The sequence below is a fragment of the Pseudophryne corroboree genome, chromosome 10 (assembly GCF_028390025.1).
Source record: "Pseudophryne corroboree isolate aPseCor3 chromosome 10, aPseCor3.hap2, whole genome shotgun sequence".
Classification (NCBI taxonomy): Eukaryota; Metazoa; Chordata; class Amphibia; order Anura; family Myobatrachidae; genus Pseudophryne; species Pseudophryne corroboree.
In genome coordinates, this window is record NC_086453.1 from 42316810 (window position 1) to 42340826 (window position 24017).

General features: G+C 50.6%; 1 protein-coding gene across 1 annotated transcript in view; it reads right to left on the reverse strand.

The window, feature by feature from the left end:
• The window catches only part of LOC134965156 (sialic acid-binding Ig-like lectin 13), a 265550-nt gene extending 242948 nt beyond the window's left edge, over positions 1–22602 (reverse strand). The window contains exon 1 of the mRNA XM_063941678.1: positions 22497–22602. Coding sequence (XP_063797748.1) covers positions 22497–22542 — 46 coding nt within the window. The 5' untranslated portion in view covers positions 22543–22602. The remainder of the gene's footprint in view (positions 1–22496) is intronic.
• Positions 22603–24017: the final 1415 nt, after the last annotated feature.

Here is a 24017-nt window from a genome sequence, read left to right on the forward strand (position 1 = left end):
CATGGGCTCGAGCAGGGCCGCGGTGCGGCAGCCCGGGTCGGCCTTGTCGCTGGGTTCCGGGCCGGCTTTGCCGGAGGGACTTGAGCGGCAAGGTGGGCCAGCGGTGCGTCCCGGCCGCCCGGAGGTGGAAGGGCGGCTGCCCCCACCTCCGAGCGCGGCGGGTGATTAGTGTGAGGCGGGCGACCGCGGGCGCGCGCATGCGCGCCGCTGTGGGCGCCCGTCCGTGGAGCCGCACGGGGCTCATGTTCAGCTCCCTGAGCACTTTGCAGGGTGGAGGGGCCAGAAGGGAGTTCGGCTGCTAGCCGCGCGAGGTCTGTCACTGGGCCTCGCGCGGCGGATCTGCAGAGGGATGCGGCCGGCCGGGAAGCAGTATGACGCGCGCACTAGGTGCGCACGCACCCACGCTCGCTTCCGGCGTCGCCGTTCGTGCACGGGGGCGCGCAGCGGCGTCGCCAGCCTCCCGGTCTCCCCAGCTTGCTCCCCTGCAGCCGGAGTCCGGCGGGGGGCGGTGGGGGGGAGGAGAGGTATGAGGGTGGTTCCCTCAGGATAACATAAGCAGGGCTCTGCAGGGAGGGATGAACAGGGGGAACACGGGGGGTTAGAGGCACCAGGAGTCGGGGCGCGCGCACGATGAGCGCGCGAGCCCTTGCTCACAGCAGGCGGCGCCATTTGCGCGCGTGCGCGCGCAGCGACGCCGCACATATCTCTGTCTCCCCAACTCGCTCCCCTGGAGCCAGATGCCAGTGGCTTGCGGGGGGGAGGGGGGGCGGGGAGGGGGTAGGGGGTCGCTGGGCTGCTGCGGGCGCTGACCGGCCTCGCCGCAGATCCCTCCTAGTGGGCGGAGTTGGCTCCGATCTGCGGGGGGTTCGGAGAGCGACAGCAGCGTTGGCGCCGGCGGTCGGTCCCTCGGTAGAGACGGGCGCCCCCTCCCCCCTTTGTTACCCGCCAAGGCGGACGGGTCGGCAGACGTCGGCCCCCGGGTGACGCCGTCGGGCGTCATGCGGGTATGCGCGCACGGGCCCCGGCTGGGGGCACCGGGGAGCCGGCGCCGTGGTTCGGGCCAGTAAGGGCCCCTCCGGAACTCTGGCTTTGGCTCTGGCCAAGGTGGGCGCGGCATTACGGCCGCTGGCTGCGGCTACGTCACCGGGGGTAGCGGCAAGCTCCGACGCGGCCACGATGGAAGGCGGGTCCGGAAGGCGGTCAGCTTCAGCGGCGCGGCGAATTGCCACGCCTGCAGGGAGCTCGGAGAGGCCGCCTCAGACCTGGAGCACTGTCCGGAACAGGACGGGCAGGGACGCGCTGCGGGGACAACCCCCTCGCGAGTTGCTCGGCATGCGCCGCAGTTGTTTCCTGTGTCTTTCGCCCCTTTTTCTCTCCTGCAGGGGATCGCGGCGAAGTGGAGATGGTGGAGTACGAGTAAGAAGACGTCGGTTCTGCCACGCCGGAGGATTCCGTGTCGGTGCAGTCGACGGGTTCAGGTGAGGTGTTACAATCGGTAGCGGGCTCATCCACGAGTCCCAGTTCTCGCAGCTTTTCCTCTTCCTCCTTTTCCTCTGCTCTGTCGTCGCAGGCGTCCGAAGTCAGTAGCGCGACTAGGGCGAGGAATCAGGCGACTAAATTCGCCAAAAGGGCGGCGGGGCAGCTGGGAGCTCGAAGAGGCGTAAGCGGATTAGGAAGGAAGCTCGCAGGGCCAAGAAACGCATCGATTTGCACAGTTTTGTTCGCTGCGACTGCACTGCAGTGATGCGGGGCCTGCGGGATAGCGGCCGTAGGAAGATTCGCAGTGGGACTTCGTGCATGTGTTCGGCTGTACGAAGGAAGCGAAGAAGGAGTATAGGTCGGCGGCTGCAAAGAGGGACATCGGGGCCGAGGCCTTCCGTACCTTCGATAACTGGCTGGCCGGTTTTTGGGTCTTCGCGGCGTGCTACCTGGAAGATAGGCCGGTCGAGCACAGGAACGTGATTCGGTACATGCTTCTCATACATGACTTGCAGCGCACTTCTTCGGGATCGGAGTGGCGTAGGTAGAAGCAGGATGGTTAGCGGGTCATGGACTTTGGGTTCAAGGACGTCTAGGTCTGGCTCAAAGTCACTCTGGCTTCACAGCAGACGGAGGAGCCCCGGAAGCCGGGGGCGGACGGGCACCACCGCGCAGGGTTGTCCGCCCAGGGGTAAGGCGCGGACGGCGGATCGGCCAAATCCAGCCTCCTCCTGCTTCAAAGGCAGTTGTCAAGGTACCCGGGGTAAGCAGACTTATCCCAGGCAGGCCGCGGGCGGGAGCGCTCCACAGAGCTCCAACGCCAATTGCTTTAGAAACGATGGGCAAGGGGTTAAATTGGTATCCAAATAGGGCGGATGCAAAATTTCTGTTTTCCGGTTTTAGTTTTGTTTTCGCGTGCCTGTTGCGAGCGAGGTGTCGGTTCGGGCCCAGTGGATACGGAGGTCATCTCTCCAGTGGGGGTGGTTCCGAAGAAGACGCCGGGCGCTTTTCGGATTATTCAACATCTTTCTTACCCATCGGGGACGGCGGTCAATGACGTGAGGCCGCCGGATCATGGTTCGGTGGTTTATCAGTCGTTTGACGAGGCATTGGCGCTGGTCCGCAGTTACGAGACTGGGGCACTCATGGCTAAGTTTGAGGTTGAGTCCGCTTTTCGGTTGCTGCCGTTACATCCGGACTCATTCCGTTTTATGGGGTTTCGGAGCGGAGTATTTCATCGGCAATGGTTTGCCGAGGGGGTGTTCCGTTTCATGCTCGTTTTTCGAACGGTTTAGCACGTTTCTACACTGGTTCGTGGAGTCTTCGCCAAGGGGTCATGGGGTCGCCCATTACCTCAATGACTTCCTGTGTGCGGGGCGGCACATTCAGCACGGTGCGGCGACTTGCTGGTCAGCATCCGAGCCCTGTTTTTTCCACTTCGGCGTTTCAGTGGACGAGGAGGAAACTGAGGGACCGTCCTCCTGTTTGTCCTTTTGGGGATCGATTTCGACACATCGGCAGGATCGGGTCGGCTGCATCGGGACAAGGTGGTGAAGCTCCGCGAAGCTATTGGACGGTTCGAAGGGTCGCGTAAGATCACACTGCCGGAAGCTGGAAAGGGCGACTGCGGGGTCTGCCAGACCACATCATTTCGTGCGATGATCCTCCGAGATTAAAGGGGATGGAGCAATATGGGCCTCATTCCTGGAGGATCTCAACGGGGTGTGTATATGGCAGGCTCCAACGGTGGTCAGCACTAGGTTGCAGTTGTTCACCGACGCGGCTGGGGCCTCTGGATACGGATGTTATCGGGAGGGATCTTGGTGCGCGGCTTCGTGGACGGCATTGCGAAGGCGTAACCAGGGACCTTTTGCTTCTGGAGTTTTTTCCCCATTATGGGGGCGCTGGAGGTTTGGGGCAAACGGCTGGCTCCTCGCAGCATCTTGTTTAGATGTGACAATCTGGGCATTGGCGCATGCGATAAATAACAAGGCGGCGAAGTCGCTGTCATTCTGCGGGTGCTGGGACGGTTGCTGTAGACATGCCTACGTCGGAACGTGTGGTTCCGCGCGCAACATGTGCCGGGGCTGGAGAACGGAATTGCCGACGCTCTGTCACGAGGGCAGTGGGTAAGTGTTTGTTTGTTGGCACCGGAGGCCGACGAACATGGTGTTCAGTTTCCCCGTTTATGTTGGGAGGTATCGGGACGGATTGGAGGGTCTTGCGTTGCGGTCAGTCGCGCCAGCCACGCGTAAGCCGTAAGCTTGGAGCGAGTAGGAGGAGTTTGTTTAAGGACGAATTCAGCAAGGTAAGAACGGGCAACGGAGGATGCTTTCTTTTATTTGGCAGCTTTATGTTTCTGGTAGATCCAGAGCGGTGGTCTCCCGGTACTTAGCCAGGATTTCGTTTTCAGCAGAATAAAGGGCGTCCCCGACGTGGCTAAGAGCGGGATTCTGTTGAAGGCGATGAAAGGGTGGGCGCGAGTCGCGCCGACGCCGCTTGACAGGAGGAGGCCCATTGAGGCGGCCTTGTTGCTGGATGTCATCAGGGCGGTTAGAGGTGTCGCGTCGTCCATGTTTTGATTGCGGTTGTTCTTCATTTTGGCGTGCTCAATGGCTTACCACGGGGCTTTTAGGGTTTCGGAACTGGTAGCGCCTTCTAAGCGAGCAGATTCGCGCATGCTGGTCGGGGACGTGGTGGTGGGTGAGAAGTCCTTGCTTTGCAGATTGCGGCGCTCTAAGACGGACCAAGTGGGGAGAGGTCAATGGGTCACCTTGGTTCCGGCTCTTGAGGAGAGCATTTGCCCAGTGAGGTTGGCAGTGCAATATGAGGCAGTACGGCCCGACGGTCGGGGGTCATGGCCGCTGCACTATGACGGGCTGCCGGTGACGACGTATCTATTTCATGGGATGCTGGGTCGCTGTCTTGCGAGCTTGGGCCTTCCACCCGCTGCGTTCGGGACGCATTCCTCCCGCATAGGGGCTGCGACGTCGGCTGCGGCGACGGGATTTTACATGGCTGAGATCCAGGCGGTGGGGCGATGGAAGTCGTCAAGTTACAGATGGTATATGCGCCCCGTTGCATGAGATGTTAGCTCGCGCGTACTTGTGTGTCAATCCCAGTCGTTTAATCATGTTATTACAGTTCAGTACGTTATGGTGTAGTGCGTTTGTTTGTCTCCCCTTTTTATCCTACTCAGGGATTAGCTACTCGCCGTTGCTGGCATGAGCCGGCAGCGGGGGTCTGGAGTTATTTTGCAATTTTTTGCCTGACTTAACGGACTGAATTCTAATCCACAATTCGGCTAATCTGTTTCAATCAGAGTCCCTCAGCAGGTCTTTATGCTTTCACCTCCAGCTGAGTTATTACATGTTTTACCCCTCCCCCCCCCCCCCTTTTTTTTGTTATTTTCATCTTTCCCTTTTGTGTGTTCATGTTAGGCTTCAAATTGGCTGATTGCTCGTGCAGATCGGCTAGGACGAGACTGCTGCAATATACGACAGCAAAATTTTTCTTTTTGGCAGATCCTTCAGGTTAATGCAGTAAATTAAACAATGGTATAGATGATTAGTAACCACTTTTACCCCTTTTCCTCCTCTTCAGGTTGGTTGGAAGATGACTGGCCTATTTTGGTGGTTGGCCACTCTTATGTGTATTGGGCCGCCCAGTTTTGGCCTCGCAGGGGGCGCAGATGTTTCCTAGGGCTCGAGAAGTTCGTTGGCTTGGTTGGCAAGGGATGATGTGGACGGAGTGGAGAAGTAGACTAGTGAGTCAGGCCAGCAAGCATGTTAGCCCTAGGGTGTTGGTTGTCCATTTAGGTGGCAACGACCTGGGGAAGAGGACTTCTTTGGAGATGCGGTGGGCCATGATACAGGATCTGGCAAGTTTGGCCGCAGCAGTGGACCAATTGTATATTGGTGTTCTCCTTGATGGTGCCAAGGTTGAGTTGGCAAGGTGTGGCAGACGGTCGCGAAATTGAGGAGGCCACGCAGAAGGGGAATGGACCACTTGTATATTGGTGTTCTTCTTGATGGTGCCAAGGTTGAGTTGGCAAGGTGTGACGGACGGTCGCGAAATTGAGGAGGCCAGGCAGAAGGTGAATGGGGCGGTGGCGAAGTGGGTTGTCCCACGGAGGCCAAGTGGTTCGCCACCCTAGGATTCAGTCAGAGACAAAGTCACCTTCTTCGGCCTGATGGTGTGCATCTATCCAATGAGGGGATGATGTTTTTTCCTGGAGGATCTGTTCCTAGGGTTGCTGGAGTTAGGGTGAGGTTATGGTGGCGGTGCGAAGACTCTGGGAAGGAGTCTTTCGCTGTTGGCGGAAAAGAACGGCAGTTGGTGGTTGTATGGTAAGCTGTAGTGATTTACAGTTTGATTTGGTTTAGGTGCACTCACCTCCATCGACTTATTGGCCGCTTGACCACCCGTCCGGGAAGGCAGCGGCAGGGCACCCAGGAGCGGTGGGTAGTCACTGTGGGGGTGGAGTTGTCACCTATTACCGGTTTTTGATAGTTGTAGTAAAATTAGGATGGTTTTGAATTTTTAGTATTTTACGGTTAATTTAGGTTAGTAGAGCCGTTCTTTTTGCTGCCACCATATGCCGGCTGTATCGGCATCTTAACAAAGTTTTCATTTACAGGTTTGCTATGGTTAGGGGCAAATAAATAGCTAGCAATTTTTCTGCCAAATTCAAGTCTCCGTGTCTTTATTTATTGGGTTTAGAGGTAACGAATGCTTTACTTGGAATGAACGGGTCCACCAAATGTCACTAGGATGTTTAGGAGAGAGAATTGACAGCATAGGAAAGGAATGAGTTAAACATCTTGTGAGGGGTGGACCTAGCTGGAAGGAAAGTACAGCCCTTTGGGAAAAGGGGAGGGTTAGTATATATAGGGAAGGATAGACATTTTGTCTCTCTCTTGTTGGTGAAATTGCCTTCCCGCCCTCCCGCCCTGTTGGTAAAGGTTTCTGGCACGGAGTGCCTTGGCATTAAATTGTTGGCTGGTTTTATCGTTGGCTATTTATTGGCGGAAAAGAACGGCAGTTGGTGGTTGTATGGTAAGCTGTAGTGATTTACAGTTTGATTTGGTTTAGGTGCACTCACCTCCATCGACTTATTGGCCGCTTGACCACCCGTCCGGGAAGGCAGCGGCAGGGCACCCAGGAGCGGTGGGTAGTCACTGTGGGGGTGGAGTTGTCACCTATTACCGGTTTTTGATAGTTGTAGTAAAATTAGGATGGTTTTGAATTTTTAGTATTTTACGGTTAATTTAGGTTAGTAGAGCCGTTCTTTTTGCTGCCACCATATGCCGGCTGTATCGGCATCTTAACAAAGTTTTCATTTACAGGTTTGCTATGGTTAGGGTCAAATAAATAGCTAGCAATTTTTCTGCCAAATTCAAGTCTCCGTGTCTTTATTTATTGGGTTTAGAGGTAACGAATGCTTTACTTGGAATGAACGGGTCCACCAAATGTCACTAGGATGTTTACAGCAGCATTTCCTGTGTTTATCCAGCAGCAGCAGCAGCACGGGAAATGTTGCTATTCTGAAACATCCATAGTGCTTGTTTAACCACATGTTTTCACACACTGGTCAAGGCCGCATGGTTGATCTTAATAGAATATCTTTCAAATTGTTCCCACGTCGTACAATTAATAAAGGGGGTGTCGAGCCAATGGTCTTAAACTTTGGATCAGAGCTGATAATTGGCCAGTTCTTTTTGATAGACCTTTCAACCGCGTGTAATTTGGTATTGCAGCTTGTTTTTTTCTCAAGGCAGTTTTGCACCGTAGAATTCTTATATCCACGCTCTCAAAACCAATTTGCGCATTCCTCCAGCTGGAGATCAGCTGTCACATTATTGGAGTTATTCCTGAGAACCCTTAGGAACTGTGAAACTGCTAAATTAGATTTCAGTTTGTCTGGATGATGACTTGTCGCCCATAATACAGTATTTCGGTCCATAGGTTTTTTGAATAGCATGTATTCGAGAACAGGTGGTTTATGTAGAATGGTAACATCCAGGAAATCTATTGAAACAGTACTAATAACAGCAGTAAATTTGATGGGGCTATCCAGTCTATTGAGTGCATCCACCATAGCAAAAAAAGAATCAGTAGTACCTCACCTAGGGGGTAATGCTGAGTTGATCGCAGCAGGAACTTTGTTAGCAGTTGGGCAAAACCATGTGCACTGCAGGTGGGGCAGATATAACATGTGCAGAGAGAGTTAGATTTGGGTGGGTTATTTTGTTTCTGTGCAGGGTAAATACTGGCTGCTTTATTTTTACACTGCAATTTAGATTGCAGATTGAACTCACCACACCCAAATCTATCTCTCTCTGCACATGTTATATCTGCCTCCCCTGCAGTGCACATGGTTATGCCCAACTGCTAACAAAGTTCCTGCTTCGATCAACTCAGCATTATATATATATACACTAGCTGGAGTACCCGGCATTGGGGGATGAGGATGGTAAATTAGAATGATAGTTCGTTAATTTAGATTTGGAGAGCTAGTATATAGGCATATCTTGCCAGTGCCGTCTTAACAGTAGTGTAGGCCCCTGGGCACAGGAATGTGCTAGGCCCCCTACCCATCCATCAGAGGTAGGGGTGGGGGGTGCTATCAGCGGCAGCTTTGATGTCCCGCGGACGGTAGGGGGTGTTCTATCTTCCACTCAGCATGTAGGACATGGAGCAGTAATTTCTGCTAATTTTGCCTTTACTGCACAGATGGGGCTAAACTGTAGAAGGGGCTTTGGGCTGAATGAAGGGTCCCTGGTACATGACTTCCAGGGTGGTATGGGGTGTTTAATACGTAGGGAAGGGGTGGATAGTGGAGTAGGCTTAATATTTATTATTTTTTTGTGGGAGGGCAGCTTGCTTGACTGCAGATATCTCAAGTTCCTGAAAATATATTTCTTAGCTTTATGGGATAAAAAACTAGAGAGTCCCACCTTTCAGATGGTTCTGGGGACTTGGGGTTCAGAGTTCAGGAGCCAGAGCAATCCACCAACGGAAATCTAAAACTGCATATTAGGCGTGTGGAGCTGTAGCAGGGACCAGCTGCTGGAAGGCTGATATCTCTGGTTCTGGTCATAGCAGAGACAAGCTGCCAGTGTTCACTGAAAGGGGAGAGTCACAGCTTTTGGATTATACCCTCAGAAAAACTCTAAGTCAGACAGAACCTGAGATATCTGGCTGGGAACAGCAATTAACAGGTTTGGATGGGGAGCACTTGTTTCAAGTCGGATATCTCCGGTTCCCCAGGGCCGATTTTCAAAAATCTGGTACCCCTGGAAAGAGGGGACCTTCAGCTATCAGCCTAGGGCCCTTAAACTCCTGGGGCCCTTGGGCATGAGCCCATTGAGCCCATACGAAAAGACGGCCCTGTATCTTGCTTCCCTGACGCACTTTTTGTAGTAGCCAGACCCCTTTTTGGTCCCCCAAGGGACCCTTCTCTTACCACTATAGAACTCTCAGTCTGTGGCTTCCTGCTGACCCCATTCCCCTCCTCACATCATGTCAGTGCCCCTGTGAAATGATAATTTTTTTACAGTTTCTTATATAGCCCAGCACATTATGTATCTCCTGATATACTCTGTGCTGCTGGGGGACAGTGCTACATCCACTATATAACTCTCAGTGTGTGGGTTTGTGCTACCTGCATTCCCCTCCTCACATCATGTCACTGGCCCTGTCACATGCAGCCCTGTCATCACTGATATATCATGCATGTCCTGATATACTCTGTGCTGCTGGCCCACCCCTAGGTGTGATAGTGGTTTGTTAACCCCACAGTGTTTGTTCCCAGAGTGTAAGTCATAAGTGTAGCAAGTTTGGTGTAAATTGCTGCAGGCATTCCAGAGTTATGCTTTCTGCTGGAAAACTCTGTGCTGCTGCCTTATCTCTAGGGGTGCTAGGGGTGTCTTACCCCCACAGTGTTTGTTCCTAGCTTGTAAGTCATACAGTATGTGTACCAAGTGTGTTGTAAATTGGTCCAGGCATTCGGGAGTTATGCTGTCTCCTGAAATACTCTGTGCTGCTGTCCCACCCCTAGGGGTGCAAGGGGCGTCTAACCCCCACAGAGTTTGTTCCCAGATTGTAAGTCAGATGTGTGCCAAGTTTGGTGTAAATTGTTCCAGGCCTTCCACAGTTTTGCTGTCTGCTGACATACTCTGTGCTGCTGTCCCACCCCTAGGGGTGCTAGGGGTGTCTGTCCCCCGCAGTGTTTGTTTCCAGAGTGTAAGTCATATGTGTAGCAAGTTTGGTGTAAATTGGTCCAGGCATTCGGGAGTTATGCTGTCTCTTGAAATACTCAGTGCTGCTGCCACACCCCTAGTGGTGCTAGGGGTGTCTTCCCCCCACAGTGTTTGTTCCCAGAGTGTAAGGCATATGTGTACCAATTTTTGAGAACAGCGCTCCGGCAATTCGGGCGTTATGCTGATATACTCTGTGCTGCTGTCTGCCCGCCTATGGGTGCTAGGGATTTAAAATTGTTTTAGTGCCTCCGCCGTTTTTTTAATACGCTCGTATGTAAGATTACACAATCTTCACTTGTAAACTGTGGATTTGTATAGAAAGACAGAAGGACACATTTTCATTTTTATATATATATATATATATATATACTAGGTGCTTCATCGCGCCCTACGGGCGCTCTTCACACCGTCGAAAGGGGCTACGCCCCCTTAACCCTTGCATGCCTTTCTGGGGTTTAATATTTGTATTATGTGGAGTATTACCTGCATTCCTTTGTTAGTGGTTAAATATTGCACAATGAAAGGGCGTGCGATGGTGAAGGAGGCGTAGCCCCTTGCGACGGCGTGAACAGCACCTGCAGGGCACGATGTACAGAATGTAGCGGGTGCGGGGGGGACTGCGGATGGTGTCTGTAGATGCTGCGGGTGGAGGGAGGCAGAAGTGGGGGTGGGGCCCGGATGGGGAAGGTTCGGGAGGTGCTGCGCGTGGGGGAGGGGCAGAGGAGTGGGGGATGCAGATGGGGGAGGGGTCCGGAGGCACTGAAGGTGGGGGAGGGGCAGGGGTGCCACGGGTGGGAGAGGGGCAGGTGTGGGGATGTTGTGGATGGATGAAGGGTTCCGGAGGTGCTGTGGGATGGGAAGGGACGGGAGTGCCGGGGGTGGGGTAGGGGGCCGCAGGCACCATGGGTAGGGTAGGGGCAGGTACGGGTGTTGCGGCGGATGGGAAAGGAGGTCCGGAGGTGCTGCAGGTGGTGGAGGGGCAGGTGCGGGGGTGCCATTGGTGGGGGAGGGGTGGGTGAGAGGGGGACCGCTGATGGAGGAGGGTGTCTGCAGATGCTGCGGGTGGAGGGGGGCAGGTGTGGGGGGAGACATATAAGGGGGGTGAATGGTGGAAGGGGCCTGGAGGTGCTGTGGGTGGTGAAGGGGTGGAGGAGTGGGAGTTACGGGTGGTGTAGGGGGTCTGGAGGCACAGCATGTGGGGGAGGGGTGGAGTGCCGCATGTGGTGGAGGGGAAGGTGCGGAGGTGTGGTGCATTGGGGAGAGGTCTGGAGGCGCTGCGGGTACTGTACATGCCATAAAAGGTAGTTGGAGGGTATGCAGTAACAGAGCCAGGACAGGGGTGACAGGGTCAGTACAGGGTTGACGGGGCCAGGACAGGGGTGACAGGGTCAGAACAAGGGTGACGGGGCCAGGACAAGGGTGACGGGGCCAGGACAGGGGTGACGGGGCCAGGACAGGGGTGACGGGGCCAGGACAGGGGTGACGGGGCCAGGACAGGGGTGACGGGGCCAGGACAGAAATGATAGGGACAGGATAAGGGTGACAGGGCCAGGATAAGGGTGAAAGGGCCAGGATAAGGGTGGCAGGGCAAGGCCAGGGGTGACAGGGACATGACAGAACACTGGGCACGGGAGAGATTGGTATTAGGGACAAAACAGTGGTGACAGACAGATGTGTCTTACCGGAGTCACTGCTGCTGGCTGCTGCTGTTCCACTCCAACCTGTTGGGATCTGCTGCTGCTGGAGACTTGGCATGGCTGACTCTCTCAGGCTGGAGTCCTGCTTCCTCTGCCCGTCCGCATCCCTCCCCCCCTCCTCAGTCACACACCGCAGACCTCGCGCAGCTGCCGGGCACTGTGGTAAGGTGAGACTGGAAATGACTGGTTAGCCCCCAGGAGATGCTGCGGATGGAGGGAGGAGGGGGTCATAGCATGCACGTGGCGCGGACCTCACGGCTTCTGGGCACTGTGGTAAGGGGAGACTGGGAGTGACTGGTTAGCTCCCAGGAGACGCTGCGGCTGGAGGGAGGAGTGGGTCAGAGCCTGCAAGCAGCTCGGATTTCTGCAGCGCTACCCACCAGCTAAAGTGTGTGAATGAGCTGGGCGCACTCCACTGCGGGTGGCAGCGCTGCAGCTAGCGGTGGGGTTGCCGGGGCTGGAGATAACAGAGGCAGTATGGAACCTGCACAGCGGCAGGTGCCCCACTAAACTGCAGCTAAGAAGCGTGGAGTGTGCCAGAAAGTGACGCTCCTCCGCATCAGAGAGACCCTGCTGAGTATGCCGATGTGGGGGGTCAAGCACACAGTGAGCCGGTGCCCGTCTGTCTGTATGACATACCCCTCACACACCCCCATACCTCCCAAATGTCCCGATTTTCGCGAGACAGTCCCATTTTTTGGGGTCTGTCCCGCTGTCCCACCCGCGGGTCGCAGTGTCCGGCGGTGGGGGGGGCAGTTGGAAAGCTCCTGTACTCGCTGTTCTGCTTAGCAGATCAGCGGTGAATGGTGGAGACAGAGGGAGAGGGGGCATCAGGGGGTACGGATTAATGGGGGGGTTCCAGCAGCAGAGCCGGATTAAGGTGGGGGGGGGCAGGGGATACGTACCGTTGGCCCCACAGTTTTAGGGGACCCCCCGGCTGGAGTAGCTCTGTCCCAGCTCAGAAGCTACCCCCCCCCCTGTCCTGCCAGCAACAGCGGCAGCATTGTGCTACAGTCAGCACACGCTGCTGCATATTGGCAGGTCTGTGGTGTTGCAGGGAGGCAGCAGTCTCCCTGCTTTCTTCTCCCTGTGCGGGTGTGTAGGGGGAGCGACCACCTCCTCTGGATTTAGCCCTAGCTGAGGGGCCAAAATCCCATAAAAAAATTAAAAATAAAAATCGAAATTTGCATAAGGGGGCGTGGTCGCGCGGGCCGCGATTAGGCCACGCCCCCAACCCACAGCAGGCACAGCAATGAGATAGGGCTCCCCTGTCACAAGTGCCCTGGGCCCCCCGGACTCATAATCAGCCCCTGGGAGCATGCCAGCAGCTCACAGAGCGCTGGGCATGCCCCCTCACTGACGAAAAAACGGGGACCCTCCCGTGAAGCCACGCCCCCTTTTCGCTGAGTGTGTTTCCCTCCTTCTGCCTGGATAAAGCTCCTGCAGAAAGCTGGGAGGTCTGCACCCCTGCCTGTACCATGCCCAATGCCCATGCTATCTGCTTCTGCTCCTAGTCTCCTGTAGATTTGGCCAGATCTCTGTGACTCATTTGACTAACTCCGCCCAGTGTTGTAACTCCGCCCAGCGTTAGCAAATGAATCACAAGGTCACAGAATAGGGCTATTATATAGGAGATATATATATATATATATATATATATATGAACCAATCAAAAATCCACATACAAAAGAAATAATGCATCAGATATTAAATTTACATTCTACCACAAATGCCTATATAGTCCTCAAATATTATTCATTTCTATGGACTCATTAAGACTCATATTGTAGGTGATAGTGTCCAGAGAGAGAATATCCCAAAAGCCTCTCTCTTACACACAAGGTTAAATCTATCCCCCTCTCTTAGTGGGTCTTATGTGTTCTATACATTACCTTGAATGTAAAGAACTTTGATATCCCCATTATATTTTAAGGAAACATGTTGGGATAAACCATGTGATCTACAGCCTTTAATCACATTACATAATCTCATGATTAGCGTATGTGTTGTCCTACCATCATACTATATCCCACCCACACACAGGTGATCAAATACTCCACAAACATTATCTGACAATTGATAAATCCTCAAGCTTCAAACTTCGAATCTAAAGTGCTAGAGATTAACTTTTTACTCTTAAGGGGGGTACTCACGGAGCGATATTCTAAGCAATCTGACTAGATTGCTTAGAATATCGTCAGGATCGCTCCGTGTGTAGCCCCCTCGGCGATAGCGATGCGCGGCCCCGCACATCGCTATCGCCGCTGCTAGATTGGCCTGCATGCAGGCCAATCTAGCGGGTCGCTCACTTCACCCGCTGGGTGAAGTGAGCGGCCCCCCCGTCTCCCCCCGCACGCTCAGCACAGATCGCGCTGTGCTGAGCGGCAGGAGAGATGTGTGCTGAGCGGTTCGCTCAGCACGCATCTCTCCTTGATCGGCCCGTGAGTACTGGGCTTAATGTAGTATAAAATGACAAGTTATTCAGCCCATTTTTCCAATTTTTAAATGGCCTAATAAATCTTTGTGTAAACAAAATGTGCCTTCAGGATTATAATTATCTAATGTTGTGGAACTGAAATGACTAGGTGCTGGATAACTCTTCAAATTGTTTGGTGTTTTGAAAACCATCTTCAGCTCGTCATCAAGACATGCTGATAAGTTTATCCAATTTAAGAATGGAAAAGTTTTTTTTCTCAAAATATGTTAAACTATATTAGATTTAGATTATATTTAGAAACAAACAAAGGGGTTTCTCTAGTAGTTAGTGCCTCCATACCTGTAAAAAATTTTTTAAGGAATTAGTAGAGATTGTCTATTCCATGCCTCAGAACAATCTTTCTGGATTATACTGTACCTTCAGGACATACCTTCTTAAAGGCTTTTGTAAAATCTTCACCTTGTGCTACAAACTGACAATCTTCAGTACAGGTACACCTTAATCTGAGAGATTTTCCCTTCAGAATGTTCTTAATGAGAGATTATAGATTATAGTGGCAACTAGAACAATTAAGGAAACTGTCACAATCCACGTGACTATAGTGACACAACTCATAGTGACTATTTGGTGATCTTTAATTTGGAGCACGACATCAAGAAATTTGATATCTGTGGTGTGACAAGTGCTAGTGAAACATAACCCAAAACAATTAGTTTTAAGATATGTGACAAAAGATTCAGTGTCCCCTTACCAAATAATAAACAAATATCATCAATATACCTGCCATACAGCACCAGATTCACTCCAAATTGACCACCCCAAACATATTGGTTCTGAAAATGTTCCACTGTTACAAGGCCATGACAATTTGGTGAGGCTATGCCCCCTTCTCATGTCCCACACTGGGGTATAGGTGGGTGGGAGGTGGGGAAGGTGACCAGCCAGAATCTTGCCTTGGGCATCAAATTGGTCAGTTACAGCTCTGGGTTTAGGGATAGGGATAGAATCATCTGAAAACACCATGTCATTATGACAATGTCCACATTATGTTAATGTCATCCTTGTGAAAATAGACACTTCACATGTGGACAATCTGGTGTCATTTTCAGACTGAATTTCTTGTGGTATTCCATAATGCTTAATGTTTGTAAGCAATTTAATGTAAAATGTTGATCAGTAGCTGCTAATGGATGAACCATAATCTACAGCAGGCGTTTTCAACCTCATCCTCATGTTTTCCCAACAGGTCAAATTTGAGGATTTCTGTCTATGTATATGGCATAATCTTGGCTTTGAATCTGGATTAATTTTCATATTTTGGTTTTGGTTCTGGTATTGGACCTGTATTGTGTTTTTTTTAAATGCTAAAAACAGGTAAAATGATGTAATGTGGGCTTATTTTTGTTCCTACAGTATTATTGACCTCAATAACATTCAGTTCCATTCATTTCTAGTCAATATTGACCACGTCACGGCTCACAATTTTGTTCACCTATATTGACCAAAGGCTGGCTGGCTAAACTTAGCAACAGAAAAGCGGCACAAACACACGGCATGTATATCTGTTTTTAAATGTATTGCAAGTTAATTATGTAATAGAGCTATAACCAATAAAAATGTCTATGCAAAAAAAGACCAATGGCCCCCACATTTGCAGAGGGTACAGAAATCATGAGAGGAGGATTCTCTACAAGTACAGTGTCAGCAATGTCAGACTCACACATAGCTAATGTGGTCACCCCTAGACTTTCTTCCATTGACTGATTTTGATTCATATTGACTCAGAGCGCTTAAATTATTAACACAGGGGGTGGCACGACACCTACAGTACTGAGCATTATTGTAACACAGTACCACTGCCTGGCCCTGAACACACACAAGTTTTTTTCTTGTTTTTGATATTTATTTTTTTACACACTGTGACTCACAGTGCTTATATTATTAATGCAGTAGGTGGCACAGCACCGACTGAGTGTTATTGTAGCACAGTGCCACTGCCTGGCCCTGAAGACACAAAAGTTTTAGAAAAAAATAATGTTTTTTCTATTTCTTTTTGAATGACAACTTCAAACTGTAACTCATTACACACTTATAGACACCCTGGCACCTATTTTTTTAAACTGTGCCTGAAGATCCTGCCCCACAGTACACAGTGCCACTGCCCCACAGTCAACTGATCTACAGTACAACTACCCCACAGTGCACAATGCCACTGCCCCACAGTATACACTGCCACTGTCCCACAGTACACACTGCCACTGTCCCACAGTACACAGTGCCACTGCCCAACAGACAACTGACCCACAGTACAACTACCCCACAGTACACAATGCCACTGCCACACAGTACACACTGCCACTGTCCCACAGTACACAGTGCCACTGCCCCACCGACAACTGGCCCACAGTACAACTACCCCACAGTGCACAATGCCTCTGGCCCACAGTACACACTGCCACTGTCCCACAGTACACAGTGCCACTGCCCCACAGACAACTGACCCACAGTACAACTACCCCACAGTACACAATGCCACTGCCACACAGTACACACTGCCACTGTCCCACAGTACACAGTGCCACTGCCCCACAGACAACTGGCCCACAGTACAACTACCCCACAGTGCACAATGCCTCTGGCCCACAGTACACACTGCCACTGTCCCACAGTACACAGTGCCACTGCCCCACCGACAACTGACCCACAGTACAACTACCCCACAGTACACAATGCCACTGCCACACAGTACACACTGCCACTGTCCCACAGTACACAGTGCCACTGCCCCACCGACAACTCAGGGACGTGCAGTCAGGGGAGGCAGTGCCATACTGACAAAGATATTTATAACACATATTCTGTGTCATTTAAATCTTCTTTGTATTATTCTCATCATTTAGGCTGTGTAAATGCAGGCAGCTGTGGATGGGAGGCAGCGGGAGCAGTGCCTCTGGCTGTCAATAATAAAGTGGCTGAGGCGGGGGGCGGGGCCAAGCTACCGGCAGAAAAAGCCCATTCAAAAAAACGAGAAGAGGCAGCTCTAACTCTGCCTCAATGACAGGGCTGTCCCCTCAGCCTATATACAGAGCACGCCCCTGCCCCTGTCTGGCTCTCCCCTCTGTCTATCATTCTGACAATGCCCCTTTCCTCCAATCACCCCTCCCATACACGGAGAGGAGGTCTGTGAGGATCTGGCTTTGAATGTGGGTGAGTAGCATGTTCCCCGAGGCTCCCCTCTCCTGTAACACAGCCACAGTACATACAGTTTTGTGTTGAAGCTGCAGCAGTGCAGCTTATCCCCTGGCCAATGTGATGAGCTCCGGCCACCTGGCCACATAACATCAGCCCAGCCCGAGGCAGAGGCACCCAACCTGCCAGAGCAGGGGCTGGTGACACCCCCTACCCCTCTCATCACAGCTCCTTTCCTCTCCGACACTCAGTCTGTTGGGGGCAGACCCTGCACACAAAGACTCTGACAAGTGAATGCAATTTACTATAGATGTAATATATGGATTAGTCAGGATGTTTGTGTGGATGAGCTGGTAGTGTAGTGGTTAGGCATGCTGGCTAGCAACCAAGAGGTCCTAGGTTCAGTCCCCATTATGGGTTGCAATTATATTCATTTAACACATTGATTTTTATGATTCTATTTTAACCATAACTATCTGCTATAGGCATCAGTTAGGTTGAATGCTGGAGGACATGGGGGTACATTAACTAAGATTCGTATTTTCCAAATTCATGTCCAAGTTCAATCACGAATGACATTGACAGTGTAAAATTGCAACTTTTTGAATTGATTACGATGGATTTACTAAGCTGTCGTATTCGGGTTTTTCTTTTGTTCCGATGTCGATGTCATTCGTGGTTTTTTACCTATTTTTACGGCAGTGATTAGCAAAACACTGCCGACTTTTTTTACAATCAATCTCGGCCGGATCTGTGTGATCCGTGCTGGGGTTTTTTTTTTTTTTTAATTAAACACTGTAAAATAATAAAAAAAAATGCGTGGGGTCCCCCCTCCTAAGCATAACCAGCCTCGGGCTCTTTGAGCCGATCCTGGTTGCAGAAATATGGGGGAAAAAATGACAGGGGTTCCCCCATATTTAAGCAACCAGCATCGGGCTCTGCGCCTGGTCCTGGTCCCAAAAATACGGGGGACAAAAAGAGTAGGGGTCCCCCGTATTTTTAAAACCAGCACCGGGCTCCACTAGCTGGACAGATAATGCCACAGCCGGGGGTCACTTTTATATAGTGCCCTGCGGCCGTGGCATCAAAAATCCAACTAGTCACTCCTGGCCGGGGTACCCGGGGGGAGTGGGGACCCCTTCAATCAAGGGGTCCCCCCCCAGCCACCCAAGGGCCAGGGGTGAAGCCCGAGGCTGTCCCCCCCCCATCCAATGGGCTGCGGATGGGGAGGCTGATAGCCTTTGTTGTAAAAGAAAAGATATTGTTTTTAGTAGCAGTACTACAAGGCCCAGCAAGCCTCCCCCGCATGCTGGTACTTGGAGAACCACAAGTACCAGCATGCGACGGAAAAACGGGCCCGCTGGTACCTGTAGTACTACTACTAAAAAAATACCCAAAAAAAGACAAGACACACACACCGTGAAAGTATAATTTTATTACATACATACACACATACATACATACTTACCTTAAGTTCCCACGCAGGTCGGTCCTCTTCTCCAGTAGAATCCAAGGGGTACCTGTTGAAGAAATTATACTCACGAGATCCAGGGGTCCAGGCTCCTCGGGAAATCCAGGGGTAATCCACGTACTTGAAAAAAATAACAAAACGGTGTCCCGACCACGAACTGAAAGGGGACCCATGTTTGCACATGGGTCACCTTTCCACGAATGCCAGAAACCCACTTTGACTTCTGTCTAAGTGGGTTTCTGCAGCCAATCAGGGAGCGCCACGTTGTAGCACTCTCCTGATCAGCTGTGTGCTCTTGTCCTCACTGACAGGCAGCACACGGCAGTGTTACAATGTAGCGCCTATGCGCTACATTGTAACCAATGATGGGAACTTTCAGCTCAGCGGTGACGTCACTTTAGGTCAACCGCAGGGCAGAAAGTTCCCATCATTGGTTACAATGTAGCGCATAGGCGCTACATTGTAACACTGCCGTGTGCTGCCTGTCAGTGAGGACAAGAGCACACAGCTGATCAGGAGAGTGCTACAACGTGGCGCTCCCTGATTGGCTGCAGAAACCCACTTAGACAGAAGTCAAAGTGGGTTTCTGGCATTCGTGGAAAGGTGACCCATGTGCAAACATGGGTCCCCTTTCAGTTCGTGGTCGGGACACCGTTTTGTTATTTTTTTCAAGTACGTGGATTACCCCTGGATTTCCCGAGGAGCCTGGACCCCTGGATCTCGTGAGTATAATTTCTTCAACAGGTACCCCTTGGATTCTACTGGAGAAGAGGACCGACCTGCGTGGGAACTTAAGGTAAGTATGTATGTATGTGTGTATGTATGTAATAAAATTATACTTTCACGGTGTGTGTGTCTTGTCTTTTTTTGGGTATTTTTTTAGTAGTAGTACTACAGGTACCAGCGGGCCCGTTTTTCCGTCGCATGCTGGTACTTGTGGTTCTCCAAGTACCAGCATGCGGGGGAGGCTTGCTGGGCCTTGTAGTACTGCTACTAAAAACAATATCTTTTCTTTTACAACAAAGGCTATCAGCCTCCCCATCCGCAGCCCATTGGATGGGGGGGGACAGCCTCGGGCTTCACCCCTGGCCCTTGGGTGGCTGGGGGGGGGGGGACCCCTTGATTGAAGGGGTCCCCACTCCCCCAGGGTACCCCGGCCAGGAGTGACTAGTTGGATTTTTGATGCCACGGCCGCAGGGCACTATATAAAAGTGACCCCCGGCTGTGGCATTATCTGTCCAGCTAGTGGAGCCCGGTGCTGGTTTTAAAAATACGGGGGACCCCTACTCTTTTTGTCCCCCGTATTTTTGGGACCAGGACCAGGCGCAGAGCCCGATGCTGGTTGCTTAAATATGGGGGAACCCCTGTCATTTTTCCCCCCATATTTCTGCAACCAGGATCGGCTCAAAGAGCCCGAGGCTGGTTATGCTTAGGAGGGGGGACCCCACGCAATTTTTTTTAATAAAATAACAACTTTCCCACCCCTTCCCACTGATATACATGCACGGATCTCATGGATCCCTGCATGCCTATCCAATCACGGGAAAAAAAAGTAGGTCTGTTTTTTTTTAGCACTTTTTTACGAGTTGTAATTTTTCACGGCAGTGTTTGTTTGTTTTTTGCTTTGCACTTCTTAGTAAATGACCGAGATTCATACTTAAACAGCCGCGTTTTGACCGATGGTGTATTCATTCGTAATTTTTTACCTGAACTTGCAAAAAATTACGAATGCCTTCATCACTGCCGTGATTAGTGCTTAGTAAATTACCGAGATGACACTTTGATGAAAAAACGGCATCTCGGTCAAAATCGGGAGCTTAGTAAATTTCCCCCATGGTTTTGATTCCCAACTAGGGTGAAATGTTTCTATTTATTTCACAAAATGTTGTTTTCATAGACTTTTAATATTCCAAACAAAGCCTACTTGCTGCAAGTAGTTTGGTGGCCTAATGGTTAGGTGCTCTGCTTTACAATGCTGGGTCATGGGTTTGATTCTTTGCTAGGTTATGTATGTTTTTAATTCTGAATTGATTATTAAAATATAGTTTATGTCTCTAAGACATTATACATTATATTATTTTCTACTGTGAAGGATTTCTGCCCCTCCCCACTGGCGGATACTAGCCAGTGCCCCCCCAGCCATTGACCTCACCGCACGTCACTGAGACAACTGACCCACAGTACAACTACCCCACAGTACACAATGCCACTGTCACACAGTACACACTACCACTGTCCCACAGTACACAGTGCCACTGCCCCACAGACAACTGACCCACAGTACAACTACCCCACAGTGCACAATGCCACTGCCACACAGTACACACTGCCACTGTTCCACAGTACACAGTGCCACTGCCCCACAGACAACTGACCCACAGTATAACTACCCCACAGTGCACAATGCCACTGCCACACAGTACACACTGCCACTGTCCCACAGTACACAGTGCCACTGCCCCACCGACAACTGACCCACAGTACAACTACCCCACAGTGCACAATGCCACTGCCACACAGTACACACTGCCACTGTCCCACAGTACACGGTGCCACTGCCCCACAGACACCTGACCCACAGTACAACTACCCCATATTGCACAATGCCTCTGCACCACAGTACACACTGCCAATGTCCCACAGTACACAGTGCCACTGCCCCACAGTACACACTGCCACTGTCCCACAGTACACGGTGCCACTGCCCCACAGACACCTGACCCACAGTACAACTACCCCACATTGCACAATGCCACTGCCCCACAGTACACACTGCCAATGTCCCACAGTACACAGTGCCACTGCCCCACAGACAACTGACCCACAGTACAACTACCCCACAGTGCACAATGCCACTGCCACACAGTACACACTGCCACTGTCCCACAGTACACGGTGCCACTGCCCCACAGACACCTGACCCACAGTACAACTACCCCACATTGCACAATGCCTCTGCCCCACAGTACACAGTGCCACTGTCCCACAGTACACAGTGCCACTGCCCCACATGCTTAGCCTAGTCCCAACACCCACTGAAATGCTCCTTACCATTTTTTTATTGTTTTTTTATTGCCCTTAAGAGATGCTCAGCAACATGCTCTCCGCGCAGTATACAGTGCTGAAATGGCACCCGATCACTGCGGGGAGCGACTTATATCAAATCCAAAACATGAGAGATATGACACCGGGAAGATTACGTTTTGCCTCATTTTGGAATCCGAGCTTTGTTGGAAAACCTGAGTTAGGCTCGGATTCACTCAGATCCCTAAAATTCGGGTGGGCTTGGTTTTCGTCTACTGAGCCCAGACATCTCTTTCTGGCTCCATAAACATTTCTACTTTGATGGAAATCTAGTAGCGTATGTGCAAATAAAGATATACAGTATAACACTATCATTGAAGGTGTTGCACAGCTGTTACAAGCTTCACAATTGATGGCCAGAATTTCTATCACTATATACAGTATAACCACATGGCAGGTGCACTCGCCGCCAACACTTTTATTATGTCACTATGTCACACTTTTTATGATGTTTTATTATTAACCTTTATCCCTATGGCGCCACAAGGATTCTGCAGCACCTAACAAAGCACATAAACAAATGAGCAAAACAAGACAAACAGCGACTTACAGTACAAGACAATGTAGGACAAGCACATGGTATATAGACATACAGTAAGCATCAGGGAAACAGAAACCGAGGAGGTGCTGTTGTAAGGAATATGGAGTAGAAGATAGTCTAAATAAAAAAAGGAAAAGCACATGAGGGAAGAGGGCCCTGCTCGTGAGAGCTTACATTCTAAAGGGGAGGGGTAGACAGACAGGGGTGACACAGATGCGGTATACAGTGAGCATGGAATAGAGGGTTAGGATGAGAGACGACTGGGTTTGATGAAGAAGTGGGTCTTGAGAGCCCGTTTAAAGCTTTGTAGAGAGGTGGAGAGTATGACACTTACCTTTCCAGAGCAGGAACAGGGTGATGATCACATGATAGACCCCCATGTCACACACCTTTTCTCAGCCACTTCCAAATACTTAGCGGAACTCAGGGCTTACTTTACATATAAGTGGATTCTGAAATAGATGTTAAAAACTGAGAACACTCCTGCACATCTACCATATGCTACATGCTGAACATTTATTATTTGAAAAAGCATAAAAAACGTATTTTCTAAATCTTTCCAGTCTTTCTATTTATATAAAATGTGTAAAAAATGCCATGATGTTCATTTTACAACAATAACTGCTAATAGTAGTTCTGTATACTAGAGCCAAACAGTTGGGCCTCCATGCAATTTTGGAAAGGTTGTCATGATATTCCAGTCCAATGGCTTACTATGAACTTGCTATTTGCTCATACGGTATTTTCTCAGAATTGACCAAGTTTTCGCAACTTCTTCTATTTAAAGACTCTTTGGAAGGAAATGTAATAAAGTGTGATTTGGTAAAATTAATTAATGATTGAGGCAATGTAATTTATGCCTCCAAACTGGGAAATATACACGATGGGTATTAGTACCCGAAGCACAAGATAGGAGAGATAACCAAAGCCTCTTTGCTGGTGCTGTTCACCTAGTTCCATGATGGCGTATGGTTTTGTAGGACAACAGAGAAGAGGGGATGCAGTCAATTTGCCGGCTGTCGGAATCCCGGAAGCCGGCAATGACACAAGCCGAAATCCCGATGCACTGGGGCTATTCCCACTTGTGGGTTTCCACGACACCCATAGAGTGGGAATAGCTTGTGTGGTGAGCGTTGTGAGTCCGCAAGGGTACTGTTTGCACTCGCCCCGCTGTTGGCATTCTGGCAGGCAGGATGCACGCTGTCGGGATATAGACAGTCGGCATCCCGTCCGCCTGTACATCATATTGATCCCGAGAAGAGGCTTGCAGCTGTCACCTGGAGATATTGGGTGGTGAGGGAGTTGCTGTCTAACACAGACTGGGCACAATGGTGCATCTAACAGGTCAACAGTGATATTTAATTTGTCAAAGCAAGAGTATTGGAAAGGAAATTGTTGAGAAACTACATGTAATATTAAAGAATGGCAACACAATGTCTCCGACAACCCCCCACCCCCCAATTTATAAACAACATGACTTCATTATTTAAGCCTAGGCTGGTAGTAGAAGAATATTGGACCAGCACAGGGCTGGTTGGCACTATGGGGTGTGGGGGGTGGGCGTATGTGAACTCGACGCAGTGAATTCTACCTTCTATAGTTCCAAAAGTGCCGGCTAGCATAGCTTAATTCTGGTTAGTTAAAAATACAAGGAACCTATGTCCCCCCCCCCACCCCCCCCGGGTCTAGTTTTTGGGGCCCATATTTTATTATATTTCACATAATAATATATACAGGTAGAAGACTCCATGGTTCCTAGAATTCCATGCAAAGCTTCAAAAATGCTGTGTTATTGGGGCAGGAATGGGGTTTATAAACTTACAGGAAAGATGGGGGTTTCTGTTTAGAAAGTAAA